This window comes from Thamnophis elegans, chromosome 12 (assembly GCF_009769535.1).
Source record: "Thamnophis elegans isolate rThaEle1 chromosome 12, rThaEle1.pri, whole genome shotgun sequence".
Taxonomy (NCBI): Eukaryota; Metazoa; Chordata; class Lepidosauria; order Squamata; family Colubridae; genus Thamnophis; species Thamnophis elegans.
This window is the reverse complement of record NC_045552.1, coordinates 13,435,245-13,452,474: the sequence shown is the minus strand read 5'-3', so window position 1 is coordinate 13,452,474 and position 17,230 is coordinate 13,435,245. Positions and strand designations below refer to the sequence as shown.

General features: G+C 41.4%; 1 protein-coding gene across 2 annotated transcripts in view; it reads left to right on the top strand.

Moving 5' to 3' along the window:
* The window catches only part of HIVEP3 (HIVEP zinc finger 3), a 49,108-nt gene that overhangs the window by 12,654 nt on the left and 19,224 nt on the right, over positions 1-17,230 (top strand). For both annotated transcript variants that reach the window (XM_032228497.1, XM_032228496.1), the window contains exon 3: positions 15,051-15,226. In XM_032228497.1, the coding sequence (XP_032084388.1) occupies positions 15,051-15,226 (176 nt within the window). The remainder of the gene's footprint in view (positions 1-15,050; positions 15,227-17,230) is intronic.

Genomic DNA, 17,230 nt, shown 5'->3' with positions numbered 1-17,230 from the left:
AGAACTTTAAGACTTGTGAACTTCAACTTCCAGAATTCCACAAGTCTTAAAGTTGAAGTCCACGAGTCTTAAAGTTTTGCTGGCTAGGGAATTCTGAGAGTTAAAGTCCACAAGTCTTAAAGTTCCCAAGTTTGGACACCCCTGTCTTAAGGTTCCCAAGGCTGGGAAATATTGATTAGAGAGACACAGTTTCCTCACTTTTGAGTTAATATTCAGTGATACTGTTTTACATCTTCTGCTCTTCTTTATAGAAAACCATTCCCTGTCGGTGGCTGGATTCCCATATCTTGCTAAACCAGTGGTACGCTGTCGGTTTACGATGACAATGTAGATCCTAGTTATTGTGTTTGTAGTCAAGATGATGGCTTCAGCAGCTATTGAAGCTGATCTAACAATGGGGGTTAACACAAATACTATTGAAGCTCAATGTGTTATTCTACTTTATATTATTCACTAGCAAGTTTTGACCTTTTTTTGCATCTGCTTATGCAGTTTTTAAAAGAGTTCACCTTTGTCCATGAATGTATAGTTTAAACTGTAGAGTTAAGGTTTAATATTGCCAGTGGATGGAGTCTTGTGGTCATTTAAGAACAAATATAAAATGTGCTATCTGTATGTTTCCAAGGTTTATTTCTGTTGCTTTATCAAGAAGGACACATTGATATGATGGGCTTTTAAAAAAAAAAAACGTAAATATAGTCTCAGCTAAGAAAGCAATAGATTGGTATGTATAATTAAACACTCTTCTCTTTTTTTTAACATGATTAGGTAGAACTTTCTGTTCCTAATAAAAATAGCCAAATGTGAAACTATAGACATAAAATTAGAAGCTCAGTTTATGGCTTTATTACCTTCTTTTTCATTGCTATTGGTGAAGTGAGCCGGTTGCCCTTGGCATAAATAAGCAGACAATACAATTCTGTAGGGCACAGAAATGAGCAGAATTTATGAGCTTTTACCCAAATTGATCCTGTAGATGGCATTTTAAAAAATGTGATGTTTCAAACAGAAATTCTGTGCAATTGTTTTGTTTTTAAGGTTGCATTTTCTGCATAAGATGGGGCAAGATACTGCTTCACTCATTTTTATTTTTTTTATTTTTTTATTTTCAAAACAAACACAACACATAAAATCTTTCTTCTTTACATACTGTAGAAAGAGTATGAGTTGGTTACAAAAGACTTTCGTGCATCTCTTCCACAGTCATCAAGCATAATTTATATTAACTCAAGTATTTTAACTCAGATATTTATACATGTTACCCTTATACCTCCATTTTTATTTGACTATAATTGTTTAAACGTCCTTCATCATAAAATATACCAAGATTTAATACATAACCACATACTGGCATTTCATTTAATATTTCTAAAATCCTTCAATAATACTGAATCCTTATGTCCTATTCTAGCTAAACATCCATAATATTTAATAACAATCTTTTCTAATGCTCCTTTCTAAATCACTGTTTGCAATTTTCATCCAGTTTCCTTATGTTGTACCCATACATATATAAAGGCTGTCATTATTATCCCTCCTTTATTTGATTATATCCTGTATCATAACATTTTCCTCCTAATTATCAAAACTTAACTGTATCTAACTTAGTTCTTTTTTTATTAACCTTTGTATTTAATCCAAAAGGATTTCTAATTTTCCTTTCATGGGTACTATTCATTATTCATATCCAATTATTACTTATCATAACACTACACATTGTATACATTATTATCATTATCAATTATTTATTTAACTATATTTATTATCACTAAATTTCACTCAGTTTAACTAGTTTTAAGTTATATTCTTCTATCTATCAATCTGTATCTTTCCAGTAACAAAACAATCTCATATCTTCTGCCATTTGTGGTACCAATCCTCTAATCATCTTCTTGATCAACTTTGTATGGACTTCTCTTAGCAACTCCTTACTTATAAGATCTCTCATATAATTTTGATGCCATCTTTCTGTTTCCTATTCAATTTTTCTTTGATTGTCAGCAGTGTTATCAATGCTTTTGTTAATAGAATTTCTTAGTCCATCTTCTTCTATATCTTGACCTTTCGAATAGATTTTCTCTCCGTTTAATTCCTCTTTCTGTATTCCATTCTTTCCATGTTCAGGAACAAACCAATTGCCATAGATATCAGCAGCTTTAGTCTCTTTATATTCATTTTCCACTTCGGTTTTTTGAGTTTCAATCACCCCGTTTTGCATTTGATGAACATTTTCAATTTTTTCATCATCTTTTCTTGTTATGTGCTCTAGGTATTCCAGTTTTTTCTCTACTATATTTGATAATTTCTGTAGTTCTGAAAATATATTTTGCAAAGTTAAGACCTCACCTCTATTTTCTCTTGAGGTTGTGTAATTCTAACAAACACAGCTGCTCTAGCTTGGAAGGTTAATAAAATTAAAGCATAGATTCCCAAAGAACGTTCTTTTCACCTTCTCTGGTTGAAAATATACTTCAAAGGGACATCTGTGTGTTCTTATCACTCTGCAGCCAAACAGTAAAACCTTGTGGTGCCAAGTCAAAGCAATCCATGAAAGAAAAAGAAACATTCTATTTTGTATACACAAAGCTCTGATCAACAAAACCTCCCAGCCTCTGAGCGGAAACACTGTTAAAGAGTTTCATTTTGTATCTTTTTTTGTATTTCAAATTAGAAAAAGAGGTCCAATCTTTAAATGAATTAGAAAAATACCCACAGCAATAAAAGAGGAAAACTTTAGTCTATAAATTATAGAGAGTCACAAAGAGAAGGTAGAAGAAGAAAACGTAATCCATCTGTTTCAAAAGGTTTGCATAGATTCGATCCATGAAAATAACATTTAAAAAGTAAGACAACCACTGTCCAAAACCATTCCAAATTTAATTCCGCCGCTTGATTCTTCTATTCTTCAATTTAAATTGAAGTTTTAAATTGAGTTTTTATAGGCAGTCTCTTTTTTAAAACAATAAAAATTCCTCACCAGCTGGAAACACTTTCTCTTTCCGCATCCTTCCGTTTTGGAGCCGCCCCGACTTTGTCAGCCTTGGCTGGATTTTTTGTCACCGGCTTGAAGAACTTCTCTTGCTCTTTCAGGGCACTCATTTAAATGACATTGAAAAGGGCCTGTCTTTGTATGTCATAATAAGTCAGACTATCCAAAAATTATAGCTTACTGCAAATGGGGGATTCTTCCAGTTGCTCCCTTATTCCAAAGTCACGCTTGTGGACTCTCACATCTAAACAAGCTGTTGAATTTCCTTTAGTTTATCCTGATTTTAAGACTCAGAACTTCTGCTACAGGGGTGGGTTTCTCGCCCCGTTCCAACCAGTTCAGTTGGAACGGGGCCGGCGGCGTCCTCATGCACGCGCGCGGTGCACGCATGCATACCAGCATCTGCGTGACGCTCCAGCTGCTCCTGGAGGATCGCGCAGGCGCTGTATGCGTCCTGTGCATGCGTGGAAGCGCAGAACTTGTCAAAACCGGGTAAGGACCGCAGGCGGGCGGGCGCGCCCTTCGCCGTTCCCGGAAGTTACTTACTTCCGGGTTCGCCGACCAACTGGTTTGCAGGGACCGCCACGAACCGGTTGAAACCCACCCCTGTTCTGCTACAAAGACTAGTTGAGAATGATATTTTTGTCCCATTTTGTATTTGTTTGAGAGATAAAGGAGCGATCCTGGCTTGTTATGGCAAACGGAGCATAGAGGGAATATTTTTCTTAAACCAACTCTGGCAGAAGAGTTAAATGGAAGCAATCAGGCAGCTTATTGCATCATTCTTCTTTGATCAAATTGAGCCAAGATTCTTAGTAATGAGAAGAATATGCCTATTCTTTAACTGTAGTGACGAATACTGGATCTCAGTAATCTCACAGACCTAAATAGTATTAGAAGAAGAATGATTTTAGTGATGAAAGTGAGGGGTAACGTTCATCTGTGGATTCCATGTATTTCCTACTTCCTCTTTACAAACCATCTGAGCATGTACTATTTCATAATATATTGTAGGAAGTTAAAACCCACCCCCCTCCTAGAAAAATGAAATCTCCCAGGAAATATTGAAAAGGCAGAATATTATGTTTCCGTGACTCAGAAATGGAGAAACATGTTTTTAAGTAGGAAACAGACTCACTCTTAATAGCCCCCTCCTTTGTCAATGGGCCATTAAAAGGCCTAGGCCAGTCTCTTCTACATAATAAGAATCTCCCCCTTTCAGCTCCAGGGTGATGGGATTAAGGCATGATAGTATTAGCAATAGCAATAGCAGTTAGATTTATATACTGCTTCATAGGGCTTTCAGCCCTCTCTAATCGGTTTACAGAGTCAGCATATCGCCCCCACAGTCTGGGTCCTCATTTCACCCACCTCGGAAGGATGGAAGGCTGAGTCAACCATTGAGCCGGTGAGATTAGAACCGCTGAACTGCAGATAACAGTCAGCTGAAGTGGCCTGCAGTACTGCACCCTAAACACTGCGCCACCTCGGCTCTACATTAGCCCTTTACCCATCTCACCACAGGGCACCTGGGAAGAAGCAATGCTCAACCAAACTTGGACTCAAAACACAGCTTAAAGAGTTGCCCCTACATTGTCCCCTGGGAGTCTGACAACCAATCAGAATATAAGCTCAAGATCAAAGGCCAGAGAGGGCATAAAACCAGGGACTTTCAGCATCTCGGGTTTTTTTCATCTTCACCCAACATCTTGAAGCATGTGATCCCCCTTTTTTGTTCAGGAGCTCAGGCTATGTGATCCTGTCCACCATTAAACTATCTTTCCAAGAAGCCTCCATGTTTCCAGTGTCTTTTTCCCCATTTGGAACTGAACCCAGATGGACATTTCTTCCAACAATATGAACATCAGCCTCTCCTATGATGACATCACTGAGCCATTCCTGTTCTGACCCAGCTCCCCAAATACAAAAAACCATCTGAAGTGAACTCAAAGATTCCTTTATTAGGAGCGCCAGCAAAAAGTTTCTCTCTCACCGCAGGCTAACAAGTGTGTCCAGCCGGGAGATGAATAGTTGTCTGTCAATCTATTCATCTCTGCTCCCTGCCTTTTATCCCCAGAACTAGGGCGGGGCTTCGCTAGCAGAGGTGGCTCTTCCTTCCCAAGGGTCGGCCCATGGATTTCCACTGCTCTCCTCTGCCTTCTGGGCATCCTCCCCGAACCGGTAGTAATGCTGGGAGAAACCTACCCTGCTCTGAACCCACAGTCTGCTTGAATCTCAGAAGTTTGGGAGTAGAGGCTTAAAAAAAAAACCTTGAAGAAGAACCAGGTCTTAGCAAATAAGAAGAAGGTCAGTGCTGCCTAGCCTTGGTAGTTCCAAAGAAATAAAATCCAACTCCAGGAAGCTCAACAATGGACATGCAGGTTGGAAACACTTAGGAGTTGGAAGTCCACACATCTGCAGTTTATTGAAGTCAGGAAGCACTGCTCTAATTATTCGGCTTCTTTTGACTTCCCACTGCTCCTTTCACAGCTAGTGCAAAATCATGACTGCTGGGTTAACTTCTCCACCATAGGCAGTAATGGGGCTTGTTAGATTTCTTTTGGACCAATCTTTGAAAATCACGATTTATCGCTCCGCAGGTGTATGGACCTGCTTATTGTGGCTTATCTAACAAACAAGCAAGACTTAGTAAGATGTGCAATTCCACACATATCTCCCCCTGTATGGGACAAGGAGGGAAGAATTGTTAAACGGGAACTGGTGTTGTTTCCTTCCTTGGCAGAGAATACATTTTACCTTTTGGGGGAAGGATTAGGGTTAGGGAAATGGTATTGGGTTTCCTGCTTAAACAGAGGGTTGGACTAGAACAGGTGTTGGCAACCCACAGCTCAGGAGCCGCATGCAGCTCTTTCATACCCCTGCTGTGGCTCCCTGTCAGCTGAACCCACCACTGGCTGGCCCCGCCCTTCACCCTCCCCTTCCAGTCACTTCTTGCCTGGTCTGAGATGAGAGAGAGAGTTTGTGTAAGAGAAAGAGAAACAGAGAGACACACACAAATGCCCGTTTCCCACAGAAAACACAGGGAGCTACAAAACCTGGGTAGGCATGGCTGAGGATGGTCATGTGATTGGGTGGGAGTGAGTGATGTGAGTTGGCCACACCCACCCAGGTTTTGTGGCTCTTGGTGTTTTCTTTTCTGTGGGAAACAGCTCCAAATGGCCCTTTGGGTGTTTAATGTTGCAGACCCCTGCACCAGAAGACCTCCAAGGTCCCTTCCAACTTTGTTATTCTGTTAAAACGTTATCAGCTTGTAATTGGCTTCTTGTATGTATTTTACCTTTTGGGGAAAGGGCATGAGAAAGGCTGTTCAGTTTTCTGTACTAAATAGTGAAAAATAAGGATATGAGGAAATTTATTTTATTTATTTATTCATTTAGAAAATTTAGAAGTTAATACTTTTAGAAAATTTATATTGTCATTCATACGTGGCAACTCAAGGTGGCTTACTAAGGAGATATTTCCTGACAGTGAGAACAATTAATCAGTGGAACAACTTGCCTCCAGAAGTTGTGAATTCTCCAACACTGGAAGTTTTTAAGAAGAGACTACACAACCACTTGTCTGATGTGGTGTAGGGTTTCCTGCCTAAGCAGGGAGTTGGACTAGAAGACCTCCAAGGTCCTTTCCAACTCTGTTATTCTATTCTATTCTAAATGGAAATTTGAATTACTGAGGATATGCCTCTGTCCCATTTAAAATATTTTGAAAGATGATACACTTAAAAAAATGAATCTATTATATTAAAAAACACAAAGTAAAAAAAAATCCTATCTGAAATACACAAGGGTTTGTGTGTGAGGGACAGGAAACAACTGTTTAAAAACCCCACAACAAAAAGAAAATCTTTAAAAACCTGAACTAAACTTAAACACTCACAAACAGAAAAACCCATAAAACTACTTTATTTCTAATCCTAAGTATTTAAAAGGCCACGAAGACTGAATACATATTCCACCTATCCAATCATCCATCTATTCCTTCTCAGGCTTATTAAAATAATACAATTTTCTTATATTTCATCATTATGATTCCATTTTAAAAAATGAACCCAACCTAAACCGCATGGAATTGTGTTGTCTAGCCTAGTCTTTCCTTTGGTGCAAAGCTAATTCTACGGCCGAGAGTTGACAGATGTTAAATGAATTTTTAGTGTCTGGGAGACCAACATTTTTCCATGAATACATAATCACCATTTTTTTTTTTGCAGCTGTCCATTCTTGATGAATCTGGTTCTTCTTAAGACTAAAATGTTTCAAATTTGGGTGATATAGTTTAACAAAACATTAACGTTGTTAACCCTTAATTGCTTTTCACACACCTGGCTTACATAGCAACAACATTTAACTGGTAATAATTATGAATTAACCAGATTTTTGCTGTAATTAAAAACCAAGAAGATGCAAAGGTACTAAATGGTAATTCTCAAACTGAGCCCACAGTGGCAAATACTCAGTACTGTTTCAGCCCTAGTACATGATCAAGGTTAACAAACAAACCTGATACTGTTAAAAAAAAATTTAAACCACCATAGTTGTAAGAGAAACTTGAAAAGGAAATCCTAGACTCCTGCCTAAAAATCTGGCCATTAATTTATCAATATATTTAAAATATTTATGTGGAACCAACGTAAGGGATTGTTCTCAATATATGTTTTTAGTATATATTTAGTCCCTTTAAAGGACGCGGTGGCTCAGTGGCCAAGACGCTGATCAGAAAGGTCGGCAGCTCAACAGCTTGAATCCCTAGCGCTGCATAACGGAGTGAGCTCCCGTTACTTGTCCCAGCTTCTGCCAACCTAGCAGTTTGAAAGCACGTAAAAAATACAAGTAGAAAAATAGGGACCACCTTTGATGGGAAAGTAACAGCATTCCCTGCGCCTTCAGCATTTAGCCATGCCAGCCACATGACCACGGAGATCAGATAGCACTGGCTCTTTGGCTTTGAAACAGAGATGAGCACCGCCCCCTAGAGTCACGAAGGACTAGTACATATGTGCGAGAAGAACTTCTACCTTTACAGGTAGTCCTTGGCTTATGACTATAATGTAGCCTGCTCATTACAGTCGCAAGTACTGACAGCGATTGTCAGATAGCCTCGCTTAACAACGTCCACTCCCTGCTCTCCCTGATGTGGCTGTTAAACCAATGGGCAGGTTCTTACGTGAAGCACAGGGTGCCTCAGGGATTGAGGAGGCCCTAGGATGCTAGTGCAGGACCAGGGCCACCTGCCCCGGCACTCCCAGGGCTTCCCCTGCCCCTGAGGCACCCCATGTTCCTACTCTTTGGGGTCCCCGCAGGCCTCAGCCCGCTTCCCACCCAGCCACCCAAGGGAACTTAAAGCCAGGCAGCAGATACTACTGGCAGACAGGGGCTGCTTCATGGCAACCTCGTGCTACTCTGAAAGCACAGGAGTGGGCAGTTCATTTTCCCAAGGGGCCACATGAAAAACTGAGATCGTTTTGCAGGGCTGATGCTGTCCCCTGCTGCTGTCCCGATGGCCCTGTCAACTCCCTGCCCTCTGTCCTCTGCTGCTGACCCCATGGGCCAGAGAGGGACAGACGAAGGGCCATACAGGGCCCATTGCCTTTAAAATGTCCAGGTGGGTGCAAGCAGTAAGCCACAGTGGCGCAGTGGTTAGACTGCAATACCGCAGGGTAATTTTGCCCACTGCCAGGTGTTCCATCCTCATCAGCGTTCCATCTTTCTCAGGTCAGTAAAATGAGGACCCAGATTGTTGGGGGGTGGGGGGTGCAATATGTTGACTCTGTAAACCACTTAGAGAGGATTGTAAAGAACTGTGAAGTGGTGTATACGGTAAGTCTCAAGTGTTATTGCTATTGCTATGCCCTGGTTGAGTGTGGCTTCTAATGTTGTTGAGTTGAGAAGCAGTTTGTTCTTTGGAAATGCTCAGAAATGCGTTTCTGAGCCACTCGCTTTTGTTACTTGATGCAAAATACTCGAAAGTTCTCTCCGTGGTAGAAGTGGGAAGAAGAGAGATGTAGCAACTGCTGGAGTTTGCCTTTTTTTTTGTTTTGTTCTGGGTGATGTTATGTAACATCTTGTGTCTTAGCAACAATGGTAAAATATCCGCTAATTCCCAAGCATTCCTGTTCTCGTGGGTGACAGCTACTTGTCTATCTCTGCCAGATCAAAAATGTTAGCATTATGCAACTAGTCAACTCTGTGTAACCCCGCTTCTTTGCGCCTGGGTCATCGGAGCTGCTGAAAAACAGTTAACACAAAAGGTCACATCCGGAATATAAATCTGGAGTGCAATCGAGAGCTTCATTTGCATGGTTTCTGCCTAAAATGCAGATGGTTCTGTCAAAGCAAATCCCTTCTGACAACAGCTTTTCATTATAGCAGTGGTTCCCAAACTTGGCAACTTTAAGACTTGTGGACTTCAACTCCCAGAATTCTCCAGCCAGCAGAGCTCTGCTGGCTGGAGAATTCTGGGAGTTGAAGTCCACAAGTCTTAAAGTTGCCAAGTTTGGGAACCACTGCATTATAGGATGTAAAAAAGAAAAAGATTTGGGAGAAGAGTAGCAATCCTTTGTACCAATACATGGTTTTGTATAAGAGACTTTTGTCTATTATGCATTTTTCTCTGAGATTCTGGAAACAACCTGGCTTTCTATTTTACTACCATACTCACCTTGGATTGCTTTCTTTTATTTAGTTAGTTGGTTTGTCAAACATGTACAAGATAGCAGGTATAAGTATGAACATGGACACAAACACAGGAAATGAGTACAAATTAATGGGGACAGTAGGACAGGGACGGTAGGCACGCTGGTGCGCTTATGCACACCCCCTTTACGGACCTCTTAGGAATGGGGTGAAGTCCACGGTAGACAGTTTAAGGTTGAAACTGTGGGAGGTTAGAGAGGATGTAACAACAGTCAGGTAGTGCATTCCAGCCATTGACCACTCTGTTGCTGAAGTCATATTTTCTGCAATCAAGTTTGGAGCAGTTTACCTTGAGTTTATATCTATTGTTTGCCAATGTATTATTGAGGTTGAAGCTGAAGAAGTCGTTGACAGGTAGGATGTTGTAGCAGACAATTTTGTGTGCTATGCATAGGTCAGATTGCAGGTGGTGTAGTTCTAGGTTGTTCAAGCTCAAAATTTCAAGCCTGGCGGCATAAGGTATTCTATTGTGAGCAGAGGAGTGGAGGACTCTTCTCGTGAAATATCTCTGGACTCTCTCAATTGTATTAATGTCTGATATACAGTGTGGACTCCAGGCAGATGAGCTGTATTCGAGGATTGGTCTGGCAAAGGTTTTATATGCCCTAGTTGGCAGTACTATGTTGCCAGAGAAGAAAATAAGTCCAGTTACCATGACTTGGTCTTCAGACAACTCTACCTGCATGACTGAGAACCTTCATTGACCTATTCAGAAAGCTCTGGGCAAATCAGAGGTTATCACTCGATCCATGAAATGCCATAAGCAGGACATCTTTGCATTTTTGACCTAATCTATTTTGCAAGATTGTTGTGAATATATCACATTGGGACAAGGAACGCTTTTATGCCAGTTTTGGAGGAGGAGGAGAGGAGATGATGATTATGATGATGGAGGAGGAGGGTGGAGGAGGAGATGATGAGGATGACGAAGACAGGGGAGATGATGATAATGAGGATGATGAAGATGGAGGAGGAGGAGATGAAGATGGAAGAGGAGGAGATAATGATTATGATGATGATGGAGGAGGAGATGAGGATAATGAGGATGATGAAGATGGAGGAGGGGGGATGATGAGGATGGAGAGGAGAGGACGATGATGAGGATGATGAAGACGGAGGAGATGATGATAATGAGGATGATGAAGATGGAGGAGGAGGAGATGATGTAGAAGGAGGAGATGAGGATGATGAAGATGGAAGAGGAGGAGATGATGATTATGATGATGGTGGAGGAGGAGATGAGGATAATGAGGATGATGAAGATGGAGGAGGGGGGATGATGAGGATGGAGAGGAGAGGACGATGATGAGGATGATGAAGACGGAGGAGATTATGATAATGAGGATGATGAAGATGGAGGAGGAGGAGATGATGTAGAAGGAGGAGATGAGGATGATGAAGATGGAGGAGGAGATATATCTCCAACAGGCAAGTTCTCTTGGGCCAAATTCTTTGAAATCTTTTGCTTCTTTACGAGAAATCATTTCTTTTCATCGTTTTGCTCTTGGCTTCCGTTTTCCATCACTCAGTAGGCAAACTTCCAAAAGACAATTTCATAGCCCCAATAAGATTTGGATAGAGAGCTGGCCAGACCCCCCAAAGATGTCATTCTCTCCCCCACCCACTCCCAACCCCCATAACTAACTTGGGAATCATTCCTTTCTCAATGCTCAATTCAGCAACCCTCTCTTTTTGGTGTGTATTTAAGGTCTGCAAGGGATTCCTTTCCTGTTTTGTCAAGTTTCCCAGCTGTTTGTGGCTCCAATCTTGCATGTGGGTGTAATGCAGCATCTGGGAACAGACAGTTTGGCAAAATTCCCTGACCCTAGGCTTCCCAGTCTTCATGTTTATGACTTCTTTGGAATTGCCTTGGAGAACGATAGCTTGAGCATGGCTGGATCTAAGGAAAACCAGGTGAAAAGTTGGGTTTGGGGGTTTCTATAGGCCCATTTTGTTTTAAATAAGGGAAAGCAAAGTACAATATTCATAAGCCTCCTTTCTCAGGCCTGTGGCTTGAATGAGTGAGTTTCTTTGCAGGAATCCACTCTATCAGTCACTATTATCAATATTGTGGCTATTGCGACTTTTATTTTTTTATTTTTAACCTGAACCTGACAGAAAAGAGTAGCATGCCTTTTTCATCAGATTTAGCCCAGCAGTCCATTTCCTTTCTTCCCTTTTTTTTTTGAACTAGTACAGGGGTTGGCAACGTGCGGCTCTGGAGCCACATGTGGCTCTTTCAATCCTCTGCTGTGGCTCCCTGTTGCCGGTCAGTAAAAGGAAAAAGGACATCGTGCTAGGAGGAGACTCTATGGTGGGGGAACTGGACTTCTGGTTGGCAGAGGAAAAAGGACGCCGTACTAGGAGGAGACTCTATGGTGGGGGAACTGGACTTCTGGTTGGCAGAGGAAAAAGTACGCTGTGCTAGGAGGAGACTCTATGGTGGAGGAACCAGATTTCCAGTGGGCTCCAGAATTATACAGTTTCTTGTAAGTCTAAATTATTCAAACTATGTACAGAAGAAGAAGAAAAAAAATGGAAAGCAGTAAAATGATGTAAAGAAAAAAAAGATGGAAGGAGAAGAAACTTAGAAGATAATTAGAAAAAAGCAAAACCTTTGCTTTGCCAAAATGACCAATTTCATTTGTGCAGTATTTGCTTGCTCTATGGCTTTCTGTGAGGGACCCAGTGGCTCAGTGGCTAAGACACTGAGCTTGTCAATCGGAAAAGTCAGCAGTTCGGCGGTTCGAATCCCTAGTACCGTGTAATGGAGTGAGATCTCGTTACTTGTCCCAGCTTCTGCCAACCCAGCAGTTTGAAAGCATGTAAAAATGCAAGTGGGGGGAAAATCCAGCATTAGAAATTAAGGTGGTATCACTTTTCTTGACGTGCCTGGGGTCAGAGGGAAAACATTTGGAACTAATTTCATTGACGCTGAAATCAGGACTTTCCCGGTCTAATTTTAGATTAAGATTAAAAAGTACCCGGGCAACGGCGGATTATCAACTAGTCTATTGTGCCAAGGTTCTTGTTCAATGAATTATTTAGTTAGATGTTCTGTATTTAGGCACATCATTTCTTGAACTTCCTTGAAATGTGTTAGTTTTCCCACCTTATTGATGTATCCTCTGCAGTGCCTGCTCATTTAATATCTTTGTTGTAAATGAACTACAATTAAATGAAAACTGACATTTCTCTTAACTTTCTTTTTTGTAGAGTATGCTTGATGTTACTAGCCAATAGAATTGTTCAGGTTCAGTTCAGCTTTCTCGCTTTCCTCTTTTAGATCCTTTCCAAGTTATTTTTTGATGGGTGGGGGGTTCCCTTTTAATGTTTTAGATCTAGATTCCCAAGCTACATTCCTTGCAAATTCAAGACAATCCCCTTCTCTTCCCTCCAAATAACATACATTGGCCATCTGAATGTCTCTTAGGTGGAGAGACATATTTCTATGCTTTGAATGTAGGAAAAACAAGAGGAACCAATTGCTTGTCTGCTCCCCTCCCCCAATAATAGATGCAAATTATGAATATCACCACAGGTTTTTTTTCTTTCCAACTACATGAATGATGAATTGTTTGTTACGCTAGTGCAGGGGTCGGCAACCTTAAACACTCAAAGAGCCACAAAGGTCCTAACTGGAAGCCCCCCAATTCAATTCTGGAGCTGACCGGAAGTCCGGTTCCCCTACCATAGAGTCTCCTCCTAGTGCGGTGTCCTTTTTCCTCTACCTGTCTTAACCGAAAGCTATATCAATTGTGGAGCCGACCGGCGACAGGGAGCCACAGCAGAGGGATGAAAGAGCCACATGCGGCTCCAGAGCCACGGGTTGCCGACCCCTGCTATAGTGAGAAAAGGAAGCTCCTGTTACTAGGCTAAGCCAAAAGCTAACAGTGCTTTAAAAGTGGGGGTATCTTTCCCTGACATGTTCCACATGAATTTCTGGCCACAGATTTCAGTTCCCAAACTTTTTCTGTAAAGTTTAGATTTCAGTAAAAGGCATTAATAAGACACATGGCTGAAGATGATTAGAAATTTCAGGGCTTTGTTTGTTTGTTTGTTTGTTTGGGAAGAAGGTGCTTGTTAATAAAACAAGGCTAAAGATATGAATGTAGAATGATGGGCATGGAAATACTTTCCTTGTGTGATACTCTCTGCATACTAAAGGGGAATATTTGTAGCTCAGGGTTGACATGAGGCGGTCTTTGGTGTTAGGTAAGCTCCCCGTTAGGAGAGCGAGTACGTTCAGAGAAGCGTTGTGAGGGTTATTTTGGAGGACACACAAACCAGCATACAGAGACACTGCAGTTTAAATAGGCTTTTATTTTTGTGGAAATAGAGGTATCAGAGTCCATCAAACCGTCCAAGTCATACACGGATAAGACAGTCAGTCATCAACGTCTTTCAGTTAAGGGATAATCCAAATACATAGTCCAGTATCATGTAATCAGTTCAGTACTCAAGATTTGCTAGCAGTTGTAAAACGTACAATAGCTCACGGCACTTTCTAACAGCCAGCTTCCAAAACACTCAGATCAGATCAGCCCAGCATCTAACAAAGAGAGAGCTAACAGTCATTCTGGCTCCCTCTTATTGCCAATGGGGAAAACAGCAACCAATCACATTTTACAGTATGGTTTAAAGAAACAGGTATAGCATTGTTATATGGTTTATATATTGCCAACCCAACCGTTAGAATTATATTCCTAACACTTGGTGCTCTCTGAGCTTGCTTGTTTTCTTTCAGACATTTCATTACCCAAACTAGGTAACATCATCAGAGCTAGTGGTGATGAGGTCACCTAGTTTGGGTAACGAAACATCTAACATCTGCAAGAAAACAAGCAAGCTCAGAGAGCACCAAGGACCCCTCATCTCTGTAAGCTGCCTGGAGAGTGAAGTCCCTTGTTCACGAAATGTGTTTAACCATTAGGTTCCTCTAAGGAGTCAGGATACTACTCACGGTCCTCTTTGTGCTCATGTAATCTTCCAAACATGAACTGCACGGGATGGGTGGGGACCTTCTGCCTTCCTTGCCTAACATCTGCTTCCTTGAATTGGAAAAAGGAAGGAACTGTTCACCAAGATTGATATTCTCCATTAAAGGATGTAGAAGTGCTGTGGTTCTAAATGAAATACCTACCTCTCCGGGTTCTGGAGGACTCGGCCCGTGCACCCATGGTCCTCCGATGCTCCTTCAGTGCCCTTTTAACCTGCAGCCATGAATAATAATGCAATGGGATTGTGTGTTGGTTCTATGCTTATATGTATACATTTTCTTTTCAAGGAGACTGGCTATGTTAAGGTGGGCATCTTTTACTTCTGTTACCATGACACCCTGTTGCTCATAGGTACAAATCAAACGAAGAGTATGTGTATGTGCGAGGCCGTGGACGAGGGAAGTATGTATGTGAGGAGTGTGGAATTCGCTGCAAGAAACCCAGCATGCTGAAGAAACACATTCGCACGCACACAGACGCCAGGCCCTATGTTTGCAAGTACTGTAACTTTGCTTTTAAAACCAAAGGTAAGCATCAGTCAGCTCTGAGCTCATCTTCCTAGTGCATTGCCTTGCTGGTTGACATTCCTTTGGGGCAGCAGCAGCAGCAGCAGCAGCAATCGGGGGCTTAAAGCTCGTTTGGAGAAGACGTAGAACCTCAAACTGGCTGAAGTTGGCTGAAGCATGACACCAAAAGCAAAGCTGTTGTCTGCTGGGTAACCAGGTCACAGGGAGACCTTTGACTGGAGTGTGCCTTTAGCGTTTGACCACAACTGGGCTCAAAATGTCTGTTGGGTTGTTGAGACATTTGTTAGGTGAGTTTTGTCCCCTTTTAACGACTTTTCTTGCCACTGTTGTTAAGGGAATTGTTAGGTGAACTCCCCGTTGGGAGAGCAAGTACGTTCATAGAAGCGTTATGAGAGTTGTGTTGGAGAACACACAAACCATCATACAGAGACACTGCAGTTTAAATAGGCTTTTACTTTCGTGGAAACAGAGGTATCAGAGTCCATCAAACAGTCCAAGTCATACATGGATAAGACAGTCAGTCATCAATGTCTTTCAGTTAAGGGATAATTCAAATAACATAGTCCATAATCATATAATCAGGTCAGTACTCAAAGTTTGCTAGCAGTTGCAAAACTTACAGTAGCTCACGGCATTTTCTAACAGCCAGCTTCCAAAACCCTCAGATCAGATCAGCCCAGCATCTAACAAACAGAGAGCTAACAGTCATTCTGGCTCCCTCTTATGGCCGATTGAGGAAAACAGCAACCAATCACATTTTACAGTATGATTTAAAGAAACAGGTACAACATTGTTACATGATTTATATATTGCCAACCCAACCGATAGATTATATTCCTAACAGGAATCACTGCAGTCGATAAGTGGATATACCGTTTTTTGCTAATAATCTGGCTTCTTCCCGATCGACTTTGCAAGAGCTGTGGTGGCACAGTGGTTAGAGTGTAGCTATTTCTGCTGACTGCTGATTGCCAGCAGTTCGGCAGTTCAAGTCCCACCGGCTCAATGCTGACTCAGCCTTCCATCCTTCTGAGGTCAGTAAAATCAGGGCCCAGAGTTTTTTTGGGGGGGGCAATAGGCTGACTCTGCAAACTACCTAGAGAGGGCTGTAAAGGCAGTATGAAGCGGCATATAAGTACAAGTGCAATTGCTATTGTGGGAAGATCACAAAAGGTGACCTCCCCATCACCTTGGGACACAGCAACGGTCATAAATAGGAACCATAGATGATCATGCTTATAGTTGAAAACCATCTCTATTTTAATTCATCGTCTTTTTTCCTCTAATTCCTATCCATTGTCTCTAGCCACTCATAAAAACTCTACCATATTGGGTAATATTCTGAGTCTTCTTTATCCCTAATTTTAAAAGTTAACCTATCCATTTCAGCACATTCTAAAATTTTCTGAATTGCTTCCTTGTCCGGCCGAGTGTTTTCATTTTTCCAGTAGTTGGCAAATATAATCCTTGCTGCTGTCAGTATATGTAAGACTAAATATGTGGTCCCTTTATCGTAGCCCTCTGGTATTAGTCCCCACAGATATAATTCCAGCTTCAAATCTATATTTTGTTTAGTAATATCTTCCGGCCAATTATGTAATTTCTCCCAATATTTTCTTGCTTTGCTGCATGTCCACCACATGTGGCAGTATGTGCCTGGGGACTGATTGCATTTCCAGCATTTTGTAGACTGGTTACTAAACATTTTTGCCATTTACACTATCCATTTTTCTCCTTGACTTACTCTTATTGGCAATTTTACATCAAAGAAACATACAGGGAGTCCTTGACTTACAATCTTTCATTTAGTGATTATTCAAAGTTACAACAGCACTGAAAAAAAGTGACATGGACATTTTTCACACATATGACCATTGTGGCATCCCCATGATCACCTGATGTAAATTCAGATGCTTGGCAACTGGTTCATACTTATGACCTTTGCTGTGGGGTCATATGGGGTCATGTCCCTTTTGTGACCGTCTGACAAGCGAAGTCAATGGG